Raw genomic sequence first — 26,335 nt, 5'->3', positions numbered from 1 at the left:
AAAATAATCATTAGTTCAAGTTGTAGAACTACACATTAAGATTTATTTATACTAAGGAGGTCAAAAAAGAAAAAAACAAACAGAAGCTCTTATTTTTTAATACAAAACACTTTAATATCAAATAATTAAACAATAAACAGACCAATTATTTAGTCATTGAATTTCACATAAAAAGGTAAAAACATGGTTAAAATGCAAACTGAATGAAATATTCCTGATGTGGGGTAAAAGAAGAAAAACTTTAACAGGAGGTATGTTCAGTCGGAGCAGCATCAAACCTTTAAAAGTGAAAATACTGGAGGTAAAAAAGTTTAAAACGTTCAGACTCTGAGGCTCTCATCCTGCAGAGGAAGTCAGCCCAGCACATCCTCTTACATCACGACGTGTTTCACAACGAGGACTCACTTTGGCAACGTCCCTCTATGACTCGTCAAGACACGGGAGCCAGAACTTCTATAAAGGGAGCAGAAAGAGAAATCGCAACAGAGTGCTCAGTTCACAGCAGTTTGTACAGCCACAGCAGCAGCGACTGCACGTGAGAGACGCAAGGTTATAATAGTTTTGGATTTTTCATCAGTTTTAGTTTTAATTTCGTTGTGAATTTTTGTCTTCAAATTCAGTTAGTTTGTAACCCTAACCCTAACCCTAACCCTTTACAGTGAGTTTTCTAGTTTTAGTTTAGTTTTTATTTTTTGAAAATGCTTAGTTTTAGTTTAGTTTTTATTAGTTTTAGTGTTAGTTTTAGTTTTTTGGTAATGGGCTATGTTTTGGATGCCAGATTGAAAGAGGTCATAATAAATTTTGCCTTTATTTCCTTTGGTTTATCCATCTCAGCCCCAATAAGGTTATTAACTCTTACAGTTACGGGTGTTTTGAATTTTGGTTCGGTGTAGACATCCTAGTCTCAGTAAACATATTCACCATGTGTTGCATGTTCAAATAGAAACACTGAATTATGAATTTAAAAAGTTGACAAAAACAAAAACTAAGGACATTTTCACTCTAATTTTAGTTAGCTTTGTAACCATACAATACAGTTTAAGTTAGTTATCGTTTTTTTTTTTAAACTCTAGTTTTTATTTTTATTTCAGTTAACGAAAATGTTTTTTCAATTCTAGTTTTCGTTATTTCGTTAGTTTTAGTTAACTATAATAACCTTGGAGAGACGGATGTGAAAAGTTTAATCTCACCATGTTGGTGCAGGCGCTGGCAAACGTCATGTATCTGGGGTTGAACTGCAGCGTGTTGATGGGTCCTGGATGTTTCCCATCCAGCACGGCCACCTTCATCCCACTCTCAGTGCTCCAAACGTGGACTCTCCCGTCCTCTGAGCCTGCACAGCAACACACATTATACACAGCTACAACAGAGATCTTACAGGAAGAGAGCAAAATATTAAAACTGATGTGTTTTTTCTTACCAATCATGACAAACTTAGAGTCGGGAGTGAAACAGGCCTCCAGGGAGATGCCTTTACTGTTGTTGTAGCCCTAAAAAAAAGAAAAGGAAACACCTTCAAATAATCATTTTCATATCTACAGTTGAAACCAGAAGTTTACATACACTATATAAAAAGACACATATGCTTTTTTTCTCACTTTTCTCACTTTTCCTGTTTTAGGTCCGTTAGGATTACCAAAATTATTTCTATTTGCTAACTGCCAGAATAATGAGAGAAGGATTTTTTTTAGACAATTCTATTTTTTCATTATTTTATTTTATTTTATTTACAATTGTATTACTTTCTTCAAAGTCAGAGTAAAGTAAACTTCAAAGTAAACTTGTGACTTTGAAGAAAGTAATAAAAAATTGTCTAAAAAAATCCTTCTCTCATTATTCTGGCATTTAGCAAATAGAAATCATTTTGGTAATCCTAACAGACCTAAAACAGGAAAAGTGATTGTCTGATTTCATGTCAGACAGTCAGAAAAAAAGCATGTGTCTTTTTATATAGTGTATGTAAACTTCTGGTTTCAACTGTAGATATGAAAATGTCTTACCATTATAGTGACCAGAATTTTCAGTTGCCAATATTATTTCAGTATTATGAAATTGTGCTGGTAAAATGGTCAAAAGTACTAATATACATACACAAAGTTTTATATTGAAAACCACACCACCAAATAACATTAGCAGCATTATCAAGGTAGAAATTATTTTTAAATTTTGCACGGACAACTTTTGTGATTTTTCCCTCCAATGTTGGAAAATTACATAATAATAATACATAATAATAATACATAAAAATTTTCCCCCTTTATTGTGTTTTACATCTTTAATTTGGGGACAATTTGCCCTTTTGCCCATTTTATTTAAGATAACATAAGATAAGATATGACTTTATTCATCCCGCAGTGGGGAAATTTAGTTGTCACAGCAGCTCAAGATACAGACACAAAGATATAGAAGCCAGAATGAAGAATATAAAAAAAATAAGACATATACATATACATACATTTTATGCACATTATATAAATACATTTCTGCAATGGAATTCATTATTAATATATATTTTTGTGTATCTCTATATTTGTGTTTTTTATATATCTTTCACTGAGCTATTTGCACGTTTTTGGTTGCACGAATATTAAAATAATAATATAGTTAATGCCTCATGTAAATATATGAAAACCAAATCAAATGTGCATTAACGTTAAAGATGGCACCATGTGGCACTTTGTTCACATTGCAGATAAAGAAACAACATTGTCTTTTATACAGCTTATGTGCTGTATTTACTGGAAATATTTTAAAATGCGGTAATCAAACACAGTTAATTCACATAATAAATGGTAACACTAACTGCTGGTAACTGTTTCATCAATTAAAAATGTGATTTGATTACTGTGTCTCTTACAGAAAACGTGTGCAGCACAGCTCCACTGAAAGCGTTCAGGACTCGGATCATCCCTCCGTTGGTGGAGATGAGAATCTGTTTCCCGTCGTAACTGAATTTCAGTCCGGTCCAGTCACAGACACGATTAAACCTCGTCTCAAAGGAGGCAAAGGGACCCTTTACACAGGGATTTTAAATGTATTATGAATGCAATGCAACAGAGAAAACAATAAAGCAGGTGTGTGAAGGTCAAATTGAAACTGAACTGCTGACACATTTTGCATCTCACCTTGTCAAAAGCCCGCAGGTCGTATAGTTTAATGGCCTGTGATTCCACCCCCGCAGCAAATATCAGCCCGTCAGGGTCAAAGGAACAGACCGGCTTCCCCAGAGGGTTAGTCAAACCCTGAAACACAAACACGCACAAATAAACCCAAAGAAAAAAGTGAAAAGTTGGAACAGAAGTCTGGATTTTGATAGAGATATTTCAAAACTGCTACCACTATATTTCATCCTTCCTGATTAATGAGTGCGGTTTCTGTCTTACATTGTTAATGTCTCCCTTCAATTTAGTGTAATTTAGTCTGTTTTAACTGGGAGGACCGAGCCGAGTGAAGCAGTGGATCCTACAGCAGGTCTGGTGACACCCAGTGGTGACAGGACAACTACTTATTAAAAGATGCAAACTACAGGTGCATCTCATTATTAGAACATCATGGTAAAGTCCATTTCTAGTAGCTTAAGTCAAACGGCCCCAACCAAGTATTGAATGCATAGAGATTGGACATATTTTACAGAGGCCAACATTTCCATATCAAACATACTTTTAAAATTGGTCTTTTGTAATAATCAATTTTTTTTGAGACACTGAATTTTAGGTCTTCATTAAATGTAAGCCATAATCATTATAACTACAAGGTGTGTAATGGATCTATATAATGTGTTTTCCCCACTTAATTGAATTACTGACAAATAATAAACTTTTCTATGATATTCTAATTTATTGAGAAGCACCTGTATGTGCTGTAATCTGGAAACATTATAATACACTTTATGGATACCGTTCTTTACCAAGTGCTATGAAATAAAATTACAATTACAACAACAAATGAAAATCAAAAACCCGAAAGTAATAAAATTAATTAAGAAATTAAAAAAAAGAGTAATAAAAGTAAAAATAGAAAGCAGTACATTTTAGAGGATAAAACATGTTGGACATAAAATATGTGCTTATAAACCCTGATCTAAAGCAGCACCAGCTGTAGCAGTAATTATACGTCTGAGTAACTGATTACAGAGAGCAGAGGAAGTGTCATTTTCCAGCCTAACTACTCACTTGACAGTTTGGTGCTCGCAGATCCCAGATCCGGATCGTTTTGTCCAGTGAGCCCGAGATAAACGTATCATCCACCGGAGACATGGAGAGAGCAATGACTCTAAAACAAAGAGAAAGAAAGGAAGAAACTTTAATTTAAGTAATAAACCATCATTTTATAGAAATTACTGAGGACACATTTTTAAGCACAGCCCATGTAAAAAGTAAAAAGTCTATTTTGTTTTATTTTATTTATTTATTATATTTTTATTTTCTTTTTTTTTCGTGTATGTATATATATATTTTGAGTTTCTTATCTTGCACCAATGGGAGTTGCACTCCAATTTTCGTTGTGTATATATACAATGACAATAAAGGCTATTCTACTCTAGAAAGTAAGAAAAGACAAAGTAATGATGCCTGTGGTTACCTGGATAACTGCTAGCTGTTCACAAGTGCATTTTAACAATATGACTTTCTTTGTAGGGCTGCAAGTACTTAAAATGATATTGAAATCATGATATGTAATAGTGCATTGTCCAGAACGCAGGAGGTGAAATATTTTTATAAGGCAAAATATGAGTCGAAATACCATCCTGAATGAAGTGTTGTGGTGCTGCAGAGATGCCCCCGCTTAATCTTATTCTACAGACAGTTTGTTTTATACAGATCCTCACACACACAAAAAAAAATCTCACCATGATCATTTTAATAAATCTACATTGAAAATGAGAATAATGTTGAAAAATTACCATATCACAATGGCAACATCAGTCAAAATAATCACAATTAGATATTTTTCCAAATTAATCCGCAACTATTTTGATAAACACTTCATTTAATATTTAAAGTCAAAATATTTTCTTGTTCGGGCTTATCAAATATGGTGATTGGCTGCTTTTCCTTGTCTGTTTTATTTTTCATTCTAAATGACTTACTTCTAAGAACCTTATGATCACATTTCTGGTTTAAGTAGAGCTTTTGCTTGATTCTTTGCGGATAAATTCAGATTTACAGATCTGTCAATGAAATTAACCGATTTATTGACAAAGTCATATGAGTGTTAGTGGACAAGGAATTTCTTTGGTCGAGGACAGCATGTATATTACAGAAAACGATACTGTTTTTCAGCTTAATACAGTTGGTTTGACTAAAGAAAAGACACTGAGTGACAGAAAATGATGATGACTATTTTTAACTTTTCTGATTATAAATGAATTGAATAAATAATTGTCAGATAAATTGATTATGGAAATATTTGTTAGTTGCACCCCTGATGTGAATACACTTTGATGGTACTTTTACCACTTTTACTTTATATTCATACTTTTGTGATTGGACAGACGCCTCTTTATTCACACGCTTATACAGAAAACCATATTTTTTACCTTTCTATCCATTTTTTTACCCACCTTGCAGTGTGACCTGGGAAATACCTGATGTACTGGTTGTTAATGAGTGACAGGTACCGGATGGTATCTACAAGACACAAAATCAATATTTTACTTTCCAAAACATATCACAGCACATATATGTGTACTATAGTTTAGCTTCTACTGTGTGTTTGGTGCTTTGTGCCAACAGCTGACTGTCAGTACTGAGTTATTACCGTCTAGTTTGTTGGAGCTGTAGATCACTGTCTGTGTGTCTGAATGTGTGTAGCGGATCAGGTCCACTCCGTACTTCTTACTGAACAGGGTCCCGTTGGGTCTGAGGAAGGACAAAATACTTAAACCTTCATCTGATCAGCTGATAAACATCCTGCACTGCAGTGATCCAGACACTTTGCAGATACATATCGTCACCCTGTTAAAATAATCGCCTAACTCATTTTATCAAGTTTTGCAGGAAACACAAAAAACTTCACCAAAAGTGTAACATCTGACATTTATTGATCATTTCACTCAAAAAGGATGTAACAAAGGATGGCTATTGGCATAGTAATAACACTGTGTGTAAATTATGTAACTTAAGAGAAATAAATGACTTAGGCAATTTTTTGAACATGCCTTTGTGACTTAAGCAAGATATGGTAACACTTTATTTTGAAGGTGTCTACATAAGAGTCACACAAGCCTGTCAGAAACATGACATGACAAATATCATGAGCATTAATGTTACTTGAAAAGTGTCATTAATGTTCATGACACATCCCATGTCATGTTTATGACACGCGCATGTCACTCTTATGTAGACACCTTCAAAATAAAGTGTTACCATATCTTGCTTAAGTCACAAAGGCATGTTAAAAAAATTGCCTAAGTCACATTTTATTTTGACTTTTTTTTTTACTTGACGCGTTATGAGGAGATGATATAGGCAAAAAAAAAAACCCAATTTTGACAAAAAAATTACTAAGGCGATTATTTTAACAGTGTGACGATATACAGGTTAGATATGGGGATTCATACATATTTTCAAATATTTGGGGTATACATGCGTACACAGTTACAATGTGTTTATGAATGTATCATTATATGCCACTTACTTCCCCTCCAGCAGGTCATATAACACGATGCAGTCGTCGTCGCTGCTTGATATTGCATTTTCGCCATTTGGGCTGAAGTCCACACAGTTGATTTTCTCGGAGTTTTCTCGATATGTTCTGGCGACCCTGAAACTTCGTAACACGCTGTCTGTGATCTTCATCTCTGCAGCTTTTTACACTACAAATACTGTGTTAAACCGAAATGTGGCCCCCTCCCTCTGATTTAATGAAGCCTGCCAGTCATTTCTGGTCGAGCAATGCATGAGAAATATCGTGTCACCGCCCAGGTGAGAAATGCATTCTCATATTTTCAGATAAAATAGAAATAAAACCAAACGATGTGTGTTATTTACAACGTCAGTAGCCATTGAGCTACTTGACGAGACAACGATGCGTTCGGTTTGTACTCATTATCTACCAGGTGGGCGGGGTTTATCAATCACCATTACATTCAGTGGCTCCAACTGAACGGGCAGTTCTGGAGATAGAAACGAGCACACCTATTATCAGAAAGGGGAAATACGACACACCACCACAGGAAATTGTTGCTGTATGCATATTAAAAATATATAGCTACAATGTTTTTGTTTATGCTGGAAACAATGTGAAGCCTCGCAAATTATATTTTTGGTATATAGAGGAGTTTCTTTAAAACCTTACATGATATATGTATAGTATATATCATGTAAGGTTTATATATAGGCCTAATTTTCTAAGACTCAGCACAATATGAAAGGATTTTGCTAGCATTTTTGTAATGTAAATTTTTTTTTAAAAATAAATTGAGCTTAAGGCTTATATCAAACTAATAACTCGAAAAAATTAAAAGAAATAAAAGCCACTAAAACTTTGCTCCCAATTTTTTATTATTATTATTATTATTATTATTATTATTATTATTATTATTATTTATTTTTTTACGTTAGTTCATGTTGAACTGTAGTATTACTGTTTTGTCTTGTACCATATCGACGTTTATTAGTTATTATAATGATATATTTCAAAAACAGTTGATTTTTTTTCTCGTAAAATAAAGTTTGCAGTCTTTTATTCTGAAAGTAGAGTTGCGTGCCGGAAGTCGGAAGCCGGAAACAGCGAGCATGTGTCCTCTGGAGTTTTTGACGCAGAGCTAAAGTGAAAACATTCATCCCTACAGACCAACTAAGCCACCATGAACAGCTGTAGGAGGATAGCCTGCGGTGACTGGAGGTCCGGTCTCACCGCCGTCTTCTCTCGGGTCAGACCGCCAACAAACTGCCGCCGGTGGTCGGAGGCAGCTCCGTCCCTCAGCCGGACCCAGGCCGCCGCCGGTCAACAGGCTCCAGACTCCGACACGGGAGAGAAGCCCCGGCTCATGGCCATCGACCTGGCGAGGAAGCTCAGGCAGGAGAAGGCGAAGCTCCAGCAGGGGAAGAAGAAACCCCGGGTGGAGGTGGAGGTGGAGGTGGAGGAGGAGGGAGCCCGGCTGTCCGACCAGGAGAAGAGGGTGATAGAGCTGAAACGGTTCACCATGCAGCTGCAACATGTTCATCCTAACGTGCTGGCCAAACACCTGAACAGAGGCGTACTGTACCAGGACAAAGATGTGGTCGTCATCAACAAACCGTACGGGGTCCCTGTCAGAGGTAAACCAACAGGAGATTAAATACTCAAAATTCATTAGTACAGTAATAGAGAGTCTGTGTTACAAATGTGAAGGGATGTGATCAGAAAAAAAGCATGAAAATGCAATAATAATTTAGACCTGAAACTAATACTTGATTATTCAGTTAGTTGAAGAGACTGACAGAAGAATATTTTTTAAGGTATAATGCCACAAATTGTCGGGGTCCAGCACCATAAATGACATCATTTCCCACATTTCTTGTTTTTGCTCTATGGGAAGTGATCATTATCCTGACCAATTAATCAGAATTATTTCCCCGATTAAATGATTAAATAAAGATATATGGAGAGATGGCTATCGCAAGTTCTGAGACCTAAGATGCCGAATTTCTTGTTTTACCACGTACACAACTCGGACATTGATCTTAAAATGAAATACAACACAAAAAAACAGCAACTGTACACATCTGATAAACTGGAACCACCAGCAAATAATAACATGTTTGTTTGAATAAATGACAAAGTATGAATTGTTTATTTAAAAAATGGCCTTTTAACATTCTGAATTATTCTAATTTAACAGCCCTTTGTGTGTATATCAAATACATTTGTGTTTTGGACTCTATTTTCCAACATAATCAAAAGATTAATGGGAATTTAATAAAATAACTGCAAACCTACATTTCTTTGGATAGCTGCCATTTCAATAATGTTAATACAGCTGCAGTTTGGGTTTTGGTATAGGTTTTAACTTAGAAGCCTGAAAGACTTCTCAAAAAAATATATAGTCTTCTCATCAATATGACTATATGGAGTCAAGCTTTTGTGGCAGCTGATCCCTAACTTTTGAACAGCAGTGTTTGTTGACTTATGCTGACGTTGGAGTATCTGGACCGGAATACATGTACATTTGTGGCTGTTTCTCTCAGAGGACCGTGGGGTCACATCCATCTCCTCTGTGCTTCCCGTTCTCGCCAAACTGATGGACGGGACGAAGGTCAAGTCTGACTCTCAGCTGTTTCCGTGTCTGAAGCTGGAGAAGGAAACAGCGGGAGCTCTGCTGCTGGCACGGACGGAAGAAGTCGTGGAGCACATACTCAATCTCAACAAATACAACCAGGTGCAGAGGAAGTACTGGTAAGATACAGCAAGGGGGCACAAGAAGACGAGTCACAACAGACTTAAATATTGTCACACCACATAATACTTCTATTTGCATGTTTGTCAGTTATTCACATATTCACTTTTCCTCCTCAGGGTCATCGTAGTGGGCGTACCTGTTCCATCTAAAGGAACGATTGACATCCCCATCATAGAGAGGGAGGTCAAAGGCTCTCGGCCACACTACAAGGTGTCTATTCTTCTGTGGTTTTCACACAGTAATAATTACTTGTTAGAAGAAGAAGATTACTTTATTAATCCCATTATGGGGTCAAGTACCTAAGGCCAAGTTAATACTTGAAAGCACTTAGAAACGAATTTCCAAAATTCTACCCATAAATGCATATCATTGTCCAAAAAGTACAGAAGGTTTTCCATTGCCACAATTTTGACAACAATTTACATTATCCTTTTTTTTTTTACACACAAGTGAACACACTATGCAAGGAGCAGTGGGCAGCACATTACTTCGCCCGGGGAGTCAGTCAGTCTTAGACCTCTCAGTACCAGGATTCGAACCGGCAACTCTCCAGTTACAAGCCCGATTCTTAACCTCTAGGCCACGGACTGCCCTGTGTTAGACAGTTTGTTAATCAAACTGAAAGATTATTAAATTCCAAATGTGATAATTTGTTGCTGCAGTTAAGAGTAAAAACCAATCACATACTTGGCAGTGAATTTGCAATCATGCCCTCAGGTTGTCAGTATTATGTGCCGATTCGGAAGACATACCGTTCCGCACCACCATAAAGCTGCTTAAAGCACAAAATGCAGTATAATCAGAGAATCATTCCACATCCCGCTCTGCTGTACGGTCACCAGTTGTGGTTGTTGTTGATGTGACAATGTTGTTGATGTGACAATGTAATAGTTTTTTTAATATATTTCTTTTACTGTTTTTTTTTTTTTAAATATATATTTTCATACTATGGACAGACTGACTGTAAAACAGAATTGCCCTTCTGGGGCAATAAAGTAGTAATAATAAAGTATTATCTGAAAAAAGTATGGGTTTTATACTGTATATTGAATATTTACAGTTACCAGTCAATGATTGAAATAAGAAAGAATTTTGGTGTGAACATGAACCTTTTTATTTATTTATTTGTATTTCAGATGGCTCTAAGTCCTCTTTTCAAGATGAATGAGACGGGCGACGGTGTGACCAAAGTCCGCGGCCATCGACAGGCCCAGCCTGCAGTCACCAAGTACAGAGTCGTGGACAGCAGCTGTGGCTGCAGCCTCGTGGAGCTCCAGCCCCTGAGCGGTAAGAAACAGACTGGTGCTTTCTTTTAAATCATAGGGGAAAACAATTGGTACGTTAATTTTAACGAAGCAGGGTTCTTATGGGTGCTGGCAATCCTTGAAAATACTCTTAGTATACTTGAATACTTGAATTTAAAGTGTTTGAAACTATTTTTTTTTAAGATTGTGATTTTAGAAAATAATAATAAATCACAATCTGACTCAATAGTTTATTTAAATGAGAAATATATTAAGTCAGAGAGAGGCTTATTGCTTTTGCCCGTCACACTAAATGAAGATGACTGCTCGATTGAGTCAGGACTGGGTGAATTTAATTCTGTTTATGATAGTTATATATATGTTGTACGTTACTACATTATATTGAGTGTTTCTATTTTTTCCTCCCTTTTTGTATACATAAGGGTAGCCAGAATTTAAGAAACACTTCATAATATAATCCAGTAAAACTCCATCACCAACTATGAGCTCAGTGCTAAACGTGTAATTGAATAAAAACCTCTGACAATGCAGGAAAAAAGTAATTTTTATGGCATGAAAGTTATCTTGAAATTGTACTAGTTAAGGGTGAGTACTGCTTATAAAAATGTAATTTACTACAGCTGTAAGGTGCTTGAGAAGCTTATAAAAAAGCACCTTAAAATGCTTGTTTCTACCCGTCGTCTTTCTTGTGTCCACAGAGGTGAAGCACCAGATGAGAGTCCACATGGCACTTGCTCTGGCATGCCCCATTCTTGGTGACCACAAATATTCCGATTGGAACAAACTGGCTCCCCAGGTAAGATGTGTTTACAGTGCAGTTCAGAAATCATGTTCATATGTGCAGAATAGCAGCAGAACATTAGCGGCACACCACTAACAAGTAACAATTCCCCTGAAGCAGAGCGGCACATCATCCGCTGCTTTATGATCTCCATGTTGTTGAAGACAAACTGAAGCATATCCGCTGTTAAAGCTGTATTTTGATCATTCCCTGCAGTTTCTTGAACCGTTCATGAGTACTTAGTGTCCAATAAAGTTTTATTGTCCTTTTAAAGCCAACCCTCCTGCCAGCAACGAGCTTAGGCTGTTTCCAGTTTACCCCCTACATAGTTTATGTAAGCTTTTATTTTTATCTCCTGCTAGCAAACAAACATTTTGATTAGATGGTTTATTGTACCACTCTAAATGTTGAATCTGATGGATCTGGCTTTAATTCAGTCTTTGTTCAGACTGCAGGTAAATGACTCTAAGCTGATTTTTTTTATAGTCGTGTGAACATCACGGATCATGCAGAAACGTCTGTTTAAACTGGCATATTGTACATGAAAATCACAGATTACATCCCCATTCTGTTCGCTTTTACAATTACTATTTATAAGTTGTTTTTTGTAAATTTGTGACACTGTACGGTGACTTTGAGTGCTAAGAAACGCGCCTATAAATAAAATGTATTATTATTAATCCGATTTTTGGGGCCACTTTAATATGTGGCCATAAATCAGAAACAATAAGATTTATTTTTTTCAACATGCCCTCAGTCTCAGAATTTACACGACTTTTATGTCACTCTGAATCTACATTCATCATAATTCTGTACTTCCAAAATCACTGAATAAAAAAAAAAGTAGTTAAAAGTAGCTTTTGATGTCATGTAATTCTGGATTCAGTGAATTATTTCAAACTACAGAATAAATGAGGACTGAGACTTCTTCCAGAGCTCAGTTTCTCTCACTACATATGTGCTTCTTCTATAATGGCTCACAAACTTGTTCATTTTGATGCACAGATATTACCAGAGCGCGTGCTGGGAAAGCTCGGACTGGAACAGAGCAAGGTCCGGCATCTTCCTCTTCATGTGCTCGCTCGAAAGCTGACGCTGCCCGGAAGAGATCAAGTCGACATCAGTGCGTCCTCTCCCGTGCCCAAATACTTCATGCAAACGATAAATCGACTGAAATTAACTTTTGAGGACGATTAAAAAACACCTCTGCCATCCAAGTGATGTCTAAATGCAGCAGGTTGTGGAAGACGTCTGGACTGAAATGTGGAGGAAAACTGTGTAATGTGTGCCATAGTACCAAGCAGGATTTGCGAGGTTATGTAAAATTATCAAACGGAAAATGACTGTACAGTGCTATACAACTCATTTTTAGTAATAAACAAATGAAGCAAAACTGTATCACAACTATTTCTGTCAATGGAGTAAATCCAAATGTACATATCTCATGGGAGGCACCACTAGGCTATGATAGTTGGTGAAGTCTTTTTTTTTTTTTTAAAAAGGCTCACAACTAATCATTATTTCAATATCAAGTTTTTTTTCTACAGTCAACATGATGGAACCCCCTTTCTGCCAAAAAGATTCTGCAAGTCATAATGAGAAGCTCTCAAAGTAGTGGCTTTTGGAGTCAGTATCTGAGAAAGTTTCATTATTTTGCAATACTAAGTAATTAGTCTCTGAACATATCTCATTAGAAGGACTTTCAGGGTATTTTCTAAACCACAAGGCAACATTTTCATCCTATTTTTGTTTTAGTGGCAGAAATGGGCTTCCATACAGCACAGCACTTAATACTTTTAGATTTCCAATTGTCATGACTTTTGATACAAAGATTAATTAACTGTGTAAGCTAAACAAAGGTGTTTCCACCTGCATGTCCTGTTTAATAACCTACTGTACATACATACAGGAATAAGTTGGCAAAAGTCCTCGATGGGTGTTTAAATCACTAGCTTTGACCTGAGAAGAAATGCTTCTGATCTCCTGAACGACCACAATATAGCACTTTGACCGTGTGGATATCGGAGGTTTGACTCAAAGATCCACAGGCATTAAATCATGACGTCACTTTTGAAAACAGGCACAAGTTTTTCAGCTTTGAACAAGTCAATATATTGTCCAAAATGCAGTCCGTATACAAAAAAAGTTGTGAGAAGTGGTCCTTGCAATTGTCCTTTAAGATTTCGCGCATCGTAGTGGGACTTTGTGAGGTTAACTAGTGAACGGTTAAATATCATCGTATCATACTGAAACTTTTACAAGAAAATGTACCACCTCTGCAGAGCTCAGAGGGCAGGAGGTCAATCATAGTCCAGCAGTGGTGAGAATAAAGCCTCCTTTACTTGCCAGTTTAAAGGTTACAGAGGCAATGGCTTACAAAGGTAGTCAAGAGAAACAGTCCAACCCATCAGCTGAAAATGTGATAACAGAAAAAAAAAAATCTTTGCTTTCATGATGCACTCAGAGAGAAATGATTGTTCCCTTTGATTTGAGATGATGGTCATTGAGGTTTATAGAGTCAGGATGGATACTGCATAGTCAACAATCACATTCCCATGAGTTCAGTCTCAGTTTAGCTCATCCAGACCGGCGCTGATGATCTCCTGGATCTCTCGGATCACAATGATGCGGGCCAGGACATTCTCCACTTGCTGACTGGTGAGGGGCTGAGAGGAATACCACATCGGACTGTTGGGTGCGACGACAGGCTCCGGAGTCATGTAGTACGCATCGTTACGCCCCTTCACGCTTTGAGGACTGGAAAAGACAAAGAAAGTTTATTTCATCGACTTTATATCAATATGGATAACATGTCTCCACTTTCTTCCACTGTACAAAAATTAAGCAAAATGTTCCTGGATACAGGAGCTGCCATCCTGCACATTTGGAGCCAGAGTCTACACAGTTGTGATTGGCTGGTTGAGCCCCTGTATCAAGATCCCACCCATACATCGACCTGACTGCCACGAGTCAATCCCAGCTGTCAGTCGTGATGTGAAATCTCTGTTTTATAGCACTGAATAACTAATTAAAATCAACATATTAAAATATTTGACATGTACTTTGATGTTTAGGTTTTATTATCATTTATTTCTCAATACTTAAGACTACTTGACTGGAATCATGGACAGTACTTGACATGAACAAATAATTGGTTTACTCTCACAGTTCCCCATGTGCAGACTGAACTTGGGAAGACAGCCTTTTGTTTTAATGCCCCCACAAGACCTGGAATGATCTTTAACTTACACTGAGGATCAATACGCCATCAGATTTTTCTCAATTTTGTAGATTGATTTCAGACTTTCCCGCAACTGTCTGCAACTGTTTTTTTTGTTGCTTTGGTCATATTAAATAGTATTTTACTTCTTTATTTTTCTTGTCTATCATCTGTATTTTGAATTTGTATTTCTGAACTGTTTGTAAATGTAGTCATCGTCGCTGTAAATGAGGGAATAAAGTCTTATATATAATTTTGTTTTAGTATGGGAGGGGCAGGGTTTATACTGCAGCCAGCCACCAGGGGACAATAAGGCTTCACTTTTTTTGGGAGTTATAATGTAATTTATGTTACATACACACGCTGAAGAATGAACGAGTTACACAGGAGGTATGCGATGGAGTCACTCACCATTTGAAGAGATAAAAGTCGTAAAGTTTAATGGGACAGCGAAGAGGGTTCTCAGGATCCTCGGTCTGTTCATCGTACATGTCATCGGTTCCTGAAACAAGACGTCACACAACACGTCAGCAACAGTAAAAACTTCTGCTGTGGAAGGCTGTGTCTCATTGTAAGACTTCAACGTGAGGCTTACTGTATTGAGAACCGTTCTGTCCTGCGCTGTGTTGACCTTGTCCTTTGAGAAGGCGGATACTGGTTGCTTTGTCCTTGGCATTAGACGGGTTCTTCCTCGAATGTCTTAGGACTTTAGAGAAAGCTACTTTCATGTGCTGTTCAGGTGTTGTCAGGTGGAAATGCCTGCGACAGAAATAGTTTTACCACATGCTCGCATTCTATTTTTATGGAAGCCCATTTTCCCCCAGTCAAAGATAAATATTAGATGAAAAACTTCACCTACAAAAACAGATTGCAAGTCATATTGAACAGATTCTGGTCATTCAATTACTCACTTAGTGTTGAAATACATTAGAGTTGTGAGCAACGTGGCCGGTGAATGTGCACCGAGCTGTTTACACTCCCACAGCATCTCCTCTGTCACATGACTTGGAATGACATAACCTGAGATGAAGACACAGTGAGTCATTCTTTCTCTGAAATAGCGACAAAAAAATAAAATAAAATCTTGATTCTTCTTACCTAAAGGATGGACGGTGGGTTTCCATCCATCCAGGATTTTGTGTAAACACCCACAGAAACGTGTGTAATACGGATCAGAGAAAATATCATCCACACGTCCATTTTCGAAGAGATACTAAAAGAAAAGAAAAGTGAAGGTTAAAACTTAAAGGCGACAGCCTTTTGGGAAGATAGACCCACTAACAATGAGGATACAAACCTTTTGTATGCACAAGAAAACATAATATAGAACATCTGATGTGAATTCCTCTTCGTCTGATCCTCGTGCCTCCTGCGTCATCAGGGAGAGACCCAGGTTCAGCTCAGCTACTGCGCTCGACACCAAGTCTTCCTGAAAACGCAGTGGCTGACGACCTGTACACAGCCACAGAAGGATTAGCAAAGTTTGTATGAGTGATTTCAAAGTTCACAGGTAGGCAGTAGGAAAACAACACAGACAGCAAATACATAAGGGAATCCAAACAAAACTGATATATTATTGCGTCCAGTGGTTTCAGTAAGTATATGTAATAGTAGGTATCAACGTCATCTGACAAATGCTCAATACAAATGTGTGTTTGATTAATAATTAGCTGACTTACGTCCTATTGGTGCAAGCTTGGTCTTTTCCTGCTTGTTTAACTCTGCATTTTTTCTCTTCACCCACAGGCGCCAGACCTCCAGGCCTTCCTCTGGCTTCAGGCAGACAGGGACCATAATTTCTGTAGGCTGTTCATCATGAGCCTCGGTCTCTATGTGACCCTGCATGACCAAAGTAAAATCGTCACAGTTAATTGTTTTCTGTGAAAGAGGGCAGCAAGGATAAAACGCATCTTTGTAATCACATGTTGATAATTCAGCTTGATAATTAAGTTAAAACAATTTGCATGTGATTAAGTGCAAGTTACCAAACAGGACCTTTAATATTCATTCTTCCAAAACAATAAAAAATCAATATGTATAAGCAAGGATTTAAATACCGTCTAAAGCTTTGCATCTGTAGATTTCAGGTATTTTTCTTAGTAATTCCTGACTATAACGATATGTCTATCACATTTTTCATTCTCTTCACAGCATTAATGGCCCTTTCACACTCATCTTGTTTGGTCTCAGTCTTCATCAAATTGAACCATAGTTTTGTTTATTTGAAGTGTGACTTTTTTTTCTCCAATGGTTCAGACTTTCGGACCCATTACAGGAAGTTCTTGCAGGCTATTATGAGAACTGTAAAGGAAAACTGTTGCAAGAAAACAAAATGAGCTGCTGTAGCAGATTTGGAAAGGAGGAGACCAAATGTTTGACACTGATCTGACACCTTTATCTATTCACTTAATGCAACACACTTAATTTTTTGCCGGGAGGATAGAAACGGCCGGGACAATCAATCGCAAATATGGGCAGACGCAGCACCGATAGGTGATGACGACAGGATGAAGTGTACGTTATTTACTGTATACTTCTTGAGTGGGCTTGCATAGCTGCAATGTTAAACCAAGACTAACAAGATCAAATGTATGCAATGTAACAAAACAAAAAAGCAAACCTTGGTTCTGACTTTTAGGTGCGAAAAGGCCCAAAGTTACATTTCAGGATTGTTATTATTATGAAAAAACAGGGTACACTGAATAGGACAAATTCAGTAAAAGAGAATTTGCAAACCTGCAGATGGAGCTGCTGCTCTTGTCCCTCTTCTCCTTGGCTCTGCTGTTGATTTGGGTCCCATATGTGCACCGACTGTGTCGTGTTGTAAGTCCCTCCAACAGTCTGCACTGCCACAGGGATGTGAATGTTCCCGTTCATGAACTGCGCCGGGAACAGGGTCTGCACTATTTCTTCCTGTGTCCCGGTGGAGGCCGACTGCACATCTGCAGACCTCGCCGAGGAGCTGGGGGACATCTTGTCCTTACCGTTGGTGGTGGTGACCTGCATTGTGCTGTATGTGTCCTGTGGTATGGCAATGTGAGTTACCCCCTGCTGCTGTGGAGTGGAGTACACAGGGATGGTCCAGGTCTCACCTGTGGGACCTGTGATTGTTCCTGTAGTGCTGTACAGCTGAGCGCTGTCGACAGTAAGTAAATCCGGTCGTAGGGACACGTAGCTTTGCTGCTGCCCCTGAGGGATGGCTAGGACTGTGGCCACCTGCTGGCCCTGTGGAACAGCATACGACACAGCGACGGGGACATCCACCTTTCGCTTCTTGGCCGGTTGGAGAACAGTTGAGACAGCGGCGGACCTCCTCTCTGCCTCTCTGGGAGAATCCTGTTGCTGTGAGGGAGACATGGCCTCTATGGTCTGAATCTGGATCTGTTGGCCGCTTGGTAGTTGAAATTGTTGGCCACCCTGTAGCTGAATTTGTTGGCCACCTGGTAGTTGAATTTGCTGGCCACCCTGTAACTGAATCTGTTGGCCGCCTGGTAGTTGAATTTGTTGGCCACCCTGTAATTGAATTTGTTGGCCACCCTGTAATTGAATTTGTTGGCCACCCTGTAGCTGAATCTGTTGGCCACCCTGTAATTGAATTTGTTGGCCACCCTGTAGCTGAATCTGTTGGCCACCCTGTAGTTGAATATGTTGACCAGCCTGAAGTTGAATTTGCTGGCCATCTGGCAACTGAATGTGCTGCGTTCCTTGCAACTGTATTTGTTGTCCACTTGACAACTGGATTTGTTGCCCTACAGCGGCAACCAGCTGCGCCTGAATCTGTTGAACAAAGTTGACATAATCACAAACCAGCATCACATGGATGCACTTGATGTGGTGGGTGACTGTTTTTATATTCCTGTACCTGCTGCTGCTGCTCCTCTGTGAGCTCTCCCTGCTGGACAAAATGAGCTGTTGAGATTCCCTGCAGATCCTGCTGAGATGGGGAGGCCACCTGAAGGACCTGGCCAACTGTCTGGCCCTGCTGTTCTTCAATCTGAACCTGAACCACAGAGGGAGAGTTTGTAAAATTAACAGCAGTTATATCAAAATATTACTTACTGTTCACCGACATACTGTGAATAGTTGTAAGAGCAGATTTAATGTTAATTGTTGTGTGTGTCATGGTCCACTTGTGATTGGCGGGTCCGCCTATATAGGTGGGAACCTTTTGGGGGCTCGTCAGGTGTTTTCCAACGGGAAGGGGAAAAACAGTTTTTGACCGATATACGCTATACGTTACGCTGCGGTGCACGGCGCTCGTTATGCTTCGCGCAGATGTATGTATAAGAGATAGTGTGATTGAAGCATGAGATGTTAAATAAATGGACTTGTTTTGCATCGAAATTGAAAAGCAACTGGACTCTTATTCATCATTTATGGCCAAATCAAAGCGTGTCAATAAGTTTTCCTGTTGAAATACCTCAGTGGCTTAAAGCATTGGCTTAGCTTCTACAATAGTTTTTCTATATGAAAAAAAAAGTGAATTATGATGATAAAAAGAGTTTTCCCCAAATTACTGACATTTCTGATCATAAAATGCGAAGCTGCACTGAAACAAAAACTACCACTCCTGAGGAGGTTCAACAGTCCACACTACAGTGTGACTGAAGAAATGGCTTTTGTTCCACAGAAAAAGTAACAAGTTTTTTTTTTGCTGGTCAATAGAAAGTAGAATTTTGGCTTGAGTCACATTTATAAATTTAAGGATACACAGTGACAGACTAAAGTGCAGCAGTAGAGTGAAGGTGAAAGAGCGAGGAGGCTAATAACATCTAAAAGAAATTATAGTGAATTGAGTGAATGTGTTACTGAATTGATTTCTGAGGCACTTAACATTTAAGACGGTGTGTATTAATTGTAATATAGAATTATTATTACAATTTATATCATCATCATCATGAATCTGACGTTTTGGTTTTGAACTGTAAATCCTTTCCCAACAGTGCAATCAGAAATGAAAGTGCAAAGCTACTTCACACAGAGTTCATTTTAACTAAAAAACCCACCAATGCATTCTCATTGGTTTTCTCTTTTGGCAGTGAGTAATGACAGTGATTCTGGACCATGCAGGCCACATCTGTCTTGTGCAATTTAACCATAGTTGACTCTTTAAACAATTTACAGTGCATGGTCTAAAGTGAGTCAAAGTGCATTTGGGGTGTGTCCAACCCCACTTCTTCTAGTTAAATGGTGCATAGTCTACTTTCTCAATTAAACATAGGTGTGTTTTGGGATTAACATAATCAAAACTAATCCAAGGGTCATCTCACATCCACTTTAAAAGCCAAGTGCGCCTGCATTTCGATTTAAATGGTGGATTTGACAAATATAAGAAGTGAGCAGACCCACTGGCTCTGAATCTCCCAGTCCTCTGTTACAACAACAACTCTGTTTGACTGCGTAGAAGCAAATGCACCAATGAGCAATTTAACTCTAGGAGCACTGCTGCACGTCCCTGTGTCTTATTCCATTCATCTCAAGATATTAATGCCTATGACCACACCCCGTTTTAAGGCCAACACCCCCAGGAGAGCACAGATGGGTGCAAGTAAAAGTCATGGCAAAACAGGTTTTTAAAAATGAAAACTGAGTTAGTCTGAAACTAGCAATGAGATGCAGCGCAATGTACACTGGGTTTGAGAAAGGGACTATCATGTAATTTAAACTAACCTGCACCTGAAGCTGCTGTTCAGACTCTTGATGCACAGACTGATGAGGTGAGATCTCTGCAGAGGTCACCTGCACCTGTCATAAAGTATGTACATATAAGAAGTGCAGCAGATTGCACCACAGTGAAGAAAAGCAATACTACCACTCTTAACATGAACAACCAATGATAAAAAGGGAGCTGCTCTTACCGGACCAGCCAGCTCCAAGAGAGACCCGGCCACCTCCGTGCTGTCTGCGTACACACAGTTGGCGCCCTGCTGCTGGTACACCATGGCAGTGGTGGTGGCTGCACCTTCCTGCTGGCTGAACTCTTGCAGCACCTCTGGGCCCTTTGCGAGAGACTCCAGGAACTCCTTCATCCTGTGCTGAGGCACAGTGCGGGCCTTCTGCCGCACATACTCATCAAAGGAGACCACCCCACTCTCCTGCTCATTCATCCTCAAATGACCTGAAAAGACACATTTTCACACACATATGAGTAATAAAGTCCCCAAAGCAGCTCACATGTCTTTGCAGTGAAAGCATACACATCTGTAATAAATACTTTTTTTTAATGCACGAAATAATTAGCTACATTACGTCACGTGAAATCCTGTTAGTTAGAGAGGAGAAAGTTGTAATAAAAACAAGCACAAGGGACAAAGTGCATTTTGACTTGTAATACAATGACTGCGCTACACTTCAATCAACTTTTTACAGCAGCTTAAACATTACAGTCACAGTTAGGGCACACAGCTAACTGGAAATTGTTACAATACGAAAAGACAAGGCTGTTTAAGTGTTTACAGAGAATATGTTTTCCTGTTTTCTGTCCTAACGGTCTAATAATCGTGTCTACGTTACAGCTAGTGGTTAGCATGCTAGCTTCACGATGCTAGCAAGGCATCTGGATAGCTGGCTCGCTACTAGCCGCTAACTGTATTAAACACCGCTGAATACATCGGTGATGCCCACTGTAAATTATGCAATTAGGATACATTATGTAAAATAACAAACATTAAAGCAACAGTCCATTCATTGCATAACATGACGCTAGCCAGCCATTGTGCTAACGTTAGCTTAGCTAGCTCGATGGCCGAGGATCCTGTCATGCTACCTTAAATAAAACGAAATCCACTGCTTTCCGCCAAGGCACGGTGTTTAAAACTAAAAAAAGCCGATAAACGCCTTACAGCTACCACGCCAGCACACCATATACTCCGCTACATAGTGCGCGTAGCGGCGGTGAAAGCCCGCAAACAATGATGTGATTAGACTGCGATAAAATGTGAAGAGCGGAGCAGCAGGCGAGGTGTGTCTGACGTCCGCTGGCTGCAGGGTGAGATCCAGGCGGGGAAAACAAGTTTCACAGCTACGGATTGATGTCGCCTGTGAAGTTGAACCCCGAGTGGTGTTACTACAACCGACGCGAAACAGCGACACATGCAGAAACACCTCACTAATTTTTATGCAGTGAGATATAAAATGACGGAAGTATAGGCCCCGAAAACAAGGCGACTCCTCTCCAGACTGCTCTGCCGGGCGACGGCCTGCAGCGGCGTCCTGTTAACAAGAGCTCCCATCCTGAGAGATGACATTTACACATGCACATAGTCTGGCTTTATGATCAATGCACAGTCAGTCACAAGCTGTAATGGTATTTCACCAGATTTACTTTTTTTTATTTATCTCATTTATCTCTGCAATTTAAAATCCCTCACATTATTTTTTGGGTGATTTGCAGCCTATTGCCTGGCCATACACTATTATTACTACCTATATTTTTTTTAATTATTATTATTATCTAGTACTGAAAATCAGAGAGGGGAAACAAAATGAGAGAAAATTTGAAGAGTGAAAATATCTATTTATTTATTTGCATACGTATGAATGCATTCATAAGTATGCAAATAAATAAATAGATAGATATCAAATTTGATTAAAAATATTTATTTGAGCTATTCTCAAGAATATATATATATATATATATATATATATATATATATATATATTTATATATATATATATATATATATATATATAGTGTGGGGCAAGTGAAGTGTTTATTTTGTCAGACTACCTTGTATATCACTATACTTTTGACTCTGGAAACTAAGTTCCAGGCTGAGTCATTTAAAAATGACACATTAATATATAAAGAACTGCAGAAGTGTTGAAAGGCTTTCTGGGGATGTTCTGGTGATGCATGGTAAACATTTGAATGCATGTACCTTTAACAGAATCTAACTTCCCCAGTCTGCCTTAAAGAGCCAGGCATGTGCTGCTGAGGGCCTGCCCCAGTCCTCTCCACAACAAACTGCCTCTCTCCCGTCTTAAGGTGGACCAACACAGATGTGCTGTGAGCATAGGCTGTGTCCTCTACACACTGGACAGGAAAGAGTTAATTCCCACACTCACTGCAGACAACAGGGGCTCTCTGGTGGAAGTGGTGGTGGGAGTTATGTGTATATTCATATTTTTTTCTTAAATAAATGGCTTACAATGAAAGCAATGGCATACTAAGATTCATCTAAGTGGCGACCATGACTTATAGGCAGAGAGTTAAAGGTACTGTATTGACAACATCCCTTCTTATGCCATGTCATGTTTGCCATAAGCCCTCACATGTACATTAGTTTCAAACTAAATAAGACTGTGAGTGGGCATTAAAAAATACTAGAGTGCACGTGTAGAGTTGGCTTCACATTATCACTTAATGTGACTTTGTGCTACTTAATGTAATCCACTAGAGAAGGGATTTACCCTCACACAACTTATAGACAGTGGTAGGTAGGCTTGTGGGTTTTTATTTATAGCCAATTGTTTGTTTCTTTTTAAAAATCTACACATGTTGAGACAATTACCTCCCAGCCATTGCTTTTTTAAGCCCTTTCTTTCATATTTGGCCCCTGGTATTTTGGTTTTGTATTTGTTTCTACAGGGGACATCAGGATGGAAGGCTGCCAAGTAACCAGCCGGTGCAGTAATAGGAATAAGACGTCACCCCGATGGCTTTTAACATGCCTGTAAATCCAGTGGGTTCAACCTTCACTGTGATGCTCACATCAGAAATCCGATGTTACAATGCTTGTGGTGAAGTGCTGCTTGTGACCCACTGAAAGGAAGCAGAGCAAAAAGGAATCACAGGTACATCTGATTTTATTTTGAGCATTTTTTAAATTTCTGTTTTAGTTTGTAGGGGAGAATGTTTCATCAATAGGGTATTGTGTTTTGGTGAAAAATGATTGTTTATAGTTAAAGTTTTAAAAAAATCCTCCTCTGATTTTTGAGACCACAAGTAGCCTTGCATGTAAAGCTTTTCTTTAATGCTCTTGTATTTGTTTCTAATGGAGTGCATTTTTTTAAAATCAAATACTTATCAATACTACAAAATCAAGCATGCAAAAGGAGTTGCTTAAGTAGTTTAGATAAACAAATAGAAATAGCAACTGTTTACCATCCAAAATCTGCAGAGTTTGCATTTTGGAAATCCGGTCTGTAAAAAATATTTACAGTTGTACTTTTAAAACTTTAAAGTACATAGGTCATGGCAGACTTGAGTTTTCAATAATTTCTAGAACTCATATTTTGATGTTATGAATGATTGAAGCACATACTTCTTGGTCACAGAAACATTTTTTCATTTTAGTTCTTTTATGAATTTAATATGAGCCTCCTGAAAATGTGACCAAATTTGCAGGGTCAAAAATATACATCAAATCAAAGAAAGTTGGTTAAATTCAATTTGCCTTGTGGCATGGCCTCAAGTGGCTTCTTGTAAGTGATTATGATTGGCTACAGCTGGTGACTTCTCTGAGCTCATTTAAATAAAGCTTGTTTGATACATTCACAGTAAGAGGGTTGTTGGTTTGACTCTGGCCTGCGGCTCTTCTGTGTGGAGCTGCATGTTCTGCCCGTGTCAGCTTGGGTTCTCTCTGGGTCTTCCGGGCTTCTTCCACCAGTCCAAAAACATGCCGTTTAGGTTTAATTGGTCACTCTAAATTGCCTGTAGGTGTGATGAGGAGCGAGAATGGTTGTCTGTTGTCTGTCTCTATGTGCCAGCCATGTGATATTCTGGCAACCTGTCCAAGGTGTCTCTCGCCCAATGTCAGCTGGGATCGGCTCCAGCCCCCTGCAACCTGAGTTTGGATAATCAGTTAAGGATAATTGATGGATGATACACTCCTTAGACTTAACTACAAAGGCTACAACAGGGAAGTCCAAGGAGCTCAGAATGGATCTGGAGAAGTGGATATTGACATGAACTAGTCAGTAAGTTACTTGGCACCATTTCAACGCAGCTACAGTTCCCAAGAACAACCATTCAAACAATTGTTTGTAAGTAAAGTGCATGGCACAGTTGGGTCCCTGCCACAATCAGGTCAGGATGGTCAAGAGTCAGCCAAGAACCACTCAAAAGCAGGTCTGCTGTGAATTACAAGCTGCAAGCACCATTATTGGCTAAGAGGCTCCCGGGCAAGAAGGAAGCCCATGCTTGAGAAGTGACACCTAAAGACTTGACTGAAGGATGGATAATGAAAAGGCCTTCTGGATAAACATCTGTTGTCCAATGATAGAGCTGAAGGGAAGATGGTTCGACCTTCAACCCCCAAAACAACATAACTACCCTCAAGATTGGTGGAGATACTATTATGCTTTTGGTCTGTTTTGATGCTGGGGGAATTGTGGCTTCACAGAAAGTGAATAGAACTAGAAGTGCAGTCCGACTTGTGATTTCGGATGTGCTGCAAAATGTAACAGGTTTTCCTTCACCCATGCTGCACCCTTCCACAAAGTTTCATGACAATCAGGTGAGCAGCACAGACCTTTACCAAAGCCATGTCCTACCTTGCAGTGTTAATGCAAGTTAGAGCATGATTTATGTATCTACCCTGTGACTCTGATCTGTGCCAAAATGTAATGGGTGCTTCCTACATCCTCCCACCAAATTAGCTCCTTGGCAGAGCTAACAAACAAACTGAACTGGAAACACGACTCGCTTGGCGGATTACCACCAAATTATTTCGGAAAACCTACAATCATAAACCAACTTCCACGAGATGACCCCAAACACCCATCAAAAGTGGGAAAGGAATGGCCAAGTCAGGCTAAATTAAGGTTTTGAAATGGCCTTCCCAATGTCCTGACTTGATCCCCAGCAAGAACATGAAAACAATGTTAAAGAGACATGTCTTTGTCAGAAATCTAATGAATTTAGTTAAACTGCACCAATTCTGTCAATTGGATAATCAATGATTTAACCAGAAGCTTGTGGATGACAACCAAAAGCTCCTTATTGAGTTGAAAATAGCTTTAACCAAATATTTTTAGCAGCTGTATGTCTATTTTTGACCCAGCTGTTTTGACCACTAATTTAAAGACCCATGCTTTTGCAGAATGGGAACACTGTTTTGATAAATAGCAGTACAATGTCTTGTCCCGTGCGTTGGCTTGTCCACAAGCTCCTCATATCATGGTAGGACACAACAAGGCGCTGTGTTTAAACAGTGTATGATGGCAGGGAAACCCTGCGCCATTACATGGTTGCTAATAAATAGCGAGATAGCTCTCTAAGACAGACAGCATTAGGTTAAGAACATAGACTACAGACTGTTGTTAATGTGTTTGTGTGAAGGAGAGAGAGTATAAGACAGAGAAAGAGCGAAAAAAAGGAATATCAATATGTGGCGGTCAATGTTGATATTGGGGCAGAACGCCACAAATAAATCAATGTATGGGAAACACTGAGCCACAACTATATTTTTGCTGAAAATAATATTCTTATGCATAATACTTGTGCTCTATTGTCTGTTTTAACCATTTCAGTCATTTTTGATTGACTCAAAAGGTTACAGACAGATCAGACTGGCTCATGTTGTGAACTTCCAGGTTTTTGCCAAGCGGTGTTGTATCTTTGCAGAGACAAACCATCCACAGATGTTGTGGAGTGGGCAAACAAACTGGATTTCACTGGGGAATTCGTTCCCCTTTATAGGATTAATAGACTGGATACATTATCTGGGAATCTGTGTGAT

At 38.8% G+C, this 26,335-nt stretch overlaps 3 protein-coding genes across 6 annotated transcripts; 1 reads left to right on the top strand and 2 right to left on the bottom strand.

The window, feature by feature from the left end:
• Window positions 1-89: 89 nt before the first annotated feature.
• On the bottom strand, window positions 90-7,042 carry LOC131968440 (WD repeat-containing protein 82-like). The gene is made up of 9 exons (XM_059329322.1): window positions 6,640-7,042; window positions 5,761-5,861; window positions 5,564-5,630; window positions 4,173-4,272; window positions 3,126-3,242; window positions 2,858-3,013; window positions 1,421-1,490; window positions 1,191-1,333; window positions 90-453 (listed from the first exon to the last, which is right to left on the bottom strand). Exons 1-9 carry the CDS (start codon window positions 6,798-6,800, stop codon window positions 421-423), a joined length of 948 nt encoding a protein of 315 aa, XP_059185305.1. The 5' UTR covers window positions 6,801-7,042; the 3' UTR covers window positions 90-420.
• A 663-nt stretch (window positions 7,043-7,705) lies between these two features.
• On the top strand, window positions 7,706-12,824 carry rpusd4 (RNA pseudouridine synthase D4). Its single transcript, XM_059328369.1, has 6 exons — window positions 7,706-8,264; window positions 9,174-9,381; window positions 9,502-9,595; window positions 10,522-10,672; window positions 11,349-11,446; window positions 12,437-12,824. The coding sequence occupies exons 1-6, from the start codon at window positions 7,811-7,813 to the stop codon at window positions 12,626-12,628; spliced, it is 1,197 nt and encodes a 398-aa protein (XP_059184352.1). The 5' UTR covers window positions 7,706-7,810; the 3' UTR covers window positions 12,629-12,824.
• Window positions 12,825-13,518: 694 nt separating this feature from the next.
• LOC131963460 (transcriptional regulator QRICH1-like) lies at window positions 13,519-21,836 on the bottom strand. 4 transcript variants are annotated; one of them, XM_059328362.1, is made up of 12 exons: window positions 21,418-21,836; window positions 20,510-20,769; window positions 20,322-20,396; window positions 18,514-18,651; window positions 17,388-18,428; window positions 16,331-16,490; window positions 15,949-16,103; window positions 15,750-15,864; window positions 15,563-15,671; window positions 15,247-15,410; window positions 15,063-15,153; window positions 13,519-14,188 (listed from the first exon to the last, which is right to left on the bottom strand). In XM_059328362.1, exons 2-12 carry the CDS (start codon window positions 20,756-20,758, stop codon window positions 13,999-14,001), a joined length of 2,487 nt encoding a protein of 828 aa, XP_059184345.1. In that variant the 5' UTR covers window positions 20,759-20,769; window positions 21,418-21,836; the 3' UTR covers window positions 13,519-13,998. The 4 variants fall into 4 exon arrangements, with proteins under 4 accessions (XP_059184345.1, XP_059184346.1, XP_059184347.1 ...); XM_059328363.1 differs by having other exon boundaries at window positions 20,328-20,396; XM_059328364.1 differs by having other exon boundaries at window positions 20,322-20,390.
• Window positions 21,837-26,335: the final 4,499 nt, after the last annotated feature.

The sequence above is a fragment of the Centropristis striata genome, chromosome 3 (genome assembly GCF_030273125.1).
Source record: "Centropristis striata isolate RG_2023a ecotype Rhode Island chromosome 3, C.striata_1.0, whole genome shotgun sequence".
NCBI classification, from domain to species: domain Eukaryota; kingdom Metazoa; phylum Chordata; class Actinopteri; order Perciformes; family Serranidae; genus Centropristis; species Centropristis striata.
Note: the sequence above shows the minus strand (reverse complement) of the source record. Positions and strands in the feature narration are given on the sequence as shown.

What these genes read in the sequence shown, in the direction of transcription:
- LOC131968440 (XM_059329322.1), bottom strand. Translation starts at nt 6,800, where the DNA reads ATGAAGATCACAGACAGCGTGTTACGAAGTTTCAGGGTCGCCAGAACA. An exon ending in ACCTGCGGGCTTTTGACAAG is followed by an intron (nt 3,014 to 3,125) that starts GTGAGATGCAAA and finishes CCCTGTGTAAAG; the next exon opens with GGTCCCTTTGCCTCCTTTGA. An exon ending in CTCTAAGTTTGTCATGATTG is followed by an intron (nt 1,334 to 1,420) that starts GTAAGAAAAAAC and finishes GTTGCTGTGCAG; the next exon opens with GCTCAGAGGACGGGAGAGTC.
- rpusd4 (XM_059328369.1), top strand. Translation starts at nt 7,811, where the DNA reads ATGAACAGCTGTAGGAGGATAGCCTGCGGTGACTGGAGGTCCGGTCTC. An exon ending in GTACGGGGTCCCTGTCAGAG is followed by an intron (nt 8,265 to 9,173) that starts GTAAACCAACAG and finishes TGTTTCTCTCAG; the next exon opens with AGGACCGTGGGGTCACATCC. An exon ending in GGAGCTCCAGCCCCTGAGCG is followed by an intron (nt 10,673 to 11,348) that starts GTAAGAAACAGA and finishes TTGTGTCCACAG; the next exon opens with AGGTGAAGCACCAGATGAGA.
- LOC131963460 (XM_059328362.1), bottom strand. Translation starts at nt 20,758, where the DNA reads ATGAATGAGCAGGAGAGTGGGGTGGTCTCCTTTGATGAGTATGTGCGG. An exon ending in CTAATGTATTTCAACACTAA is followed by an intron (nt 15,411 to 15,562) that starts GTGAGTAATTGA and finishes TTTCTGTCGCAG; the next exon opens with GCATTTCCACCTGACAACAC. An exon ending in GACTTTTATCTCTTCAAATG is followed by an intron (nt 14,189 to 15,062) that starts GTGAGTGACTCC and finishes TGTCTTTTCCAG; the next exon opens with TCCTCAAAGCGTGAAGGGGC.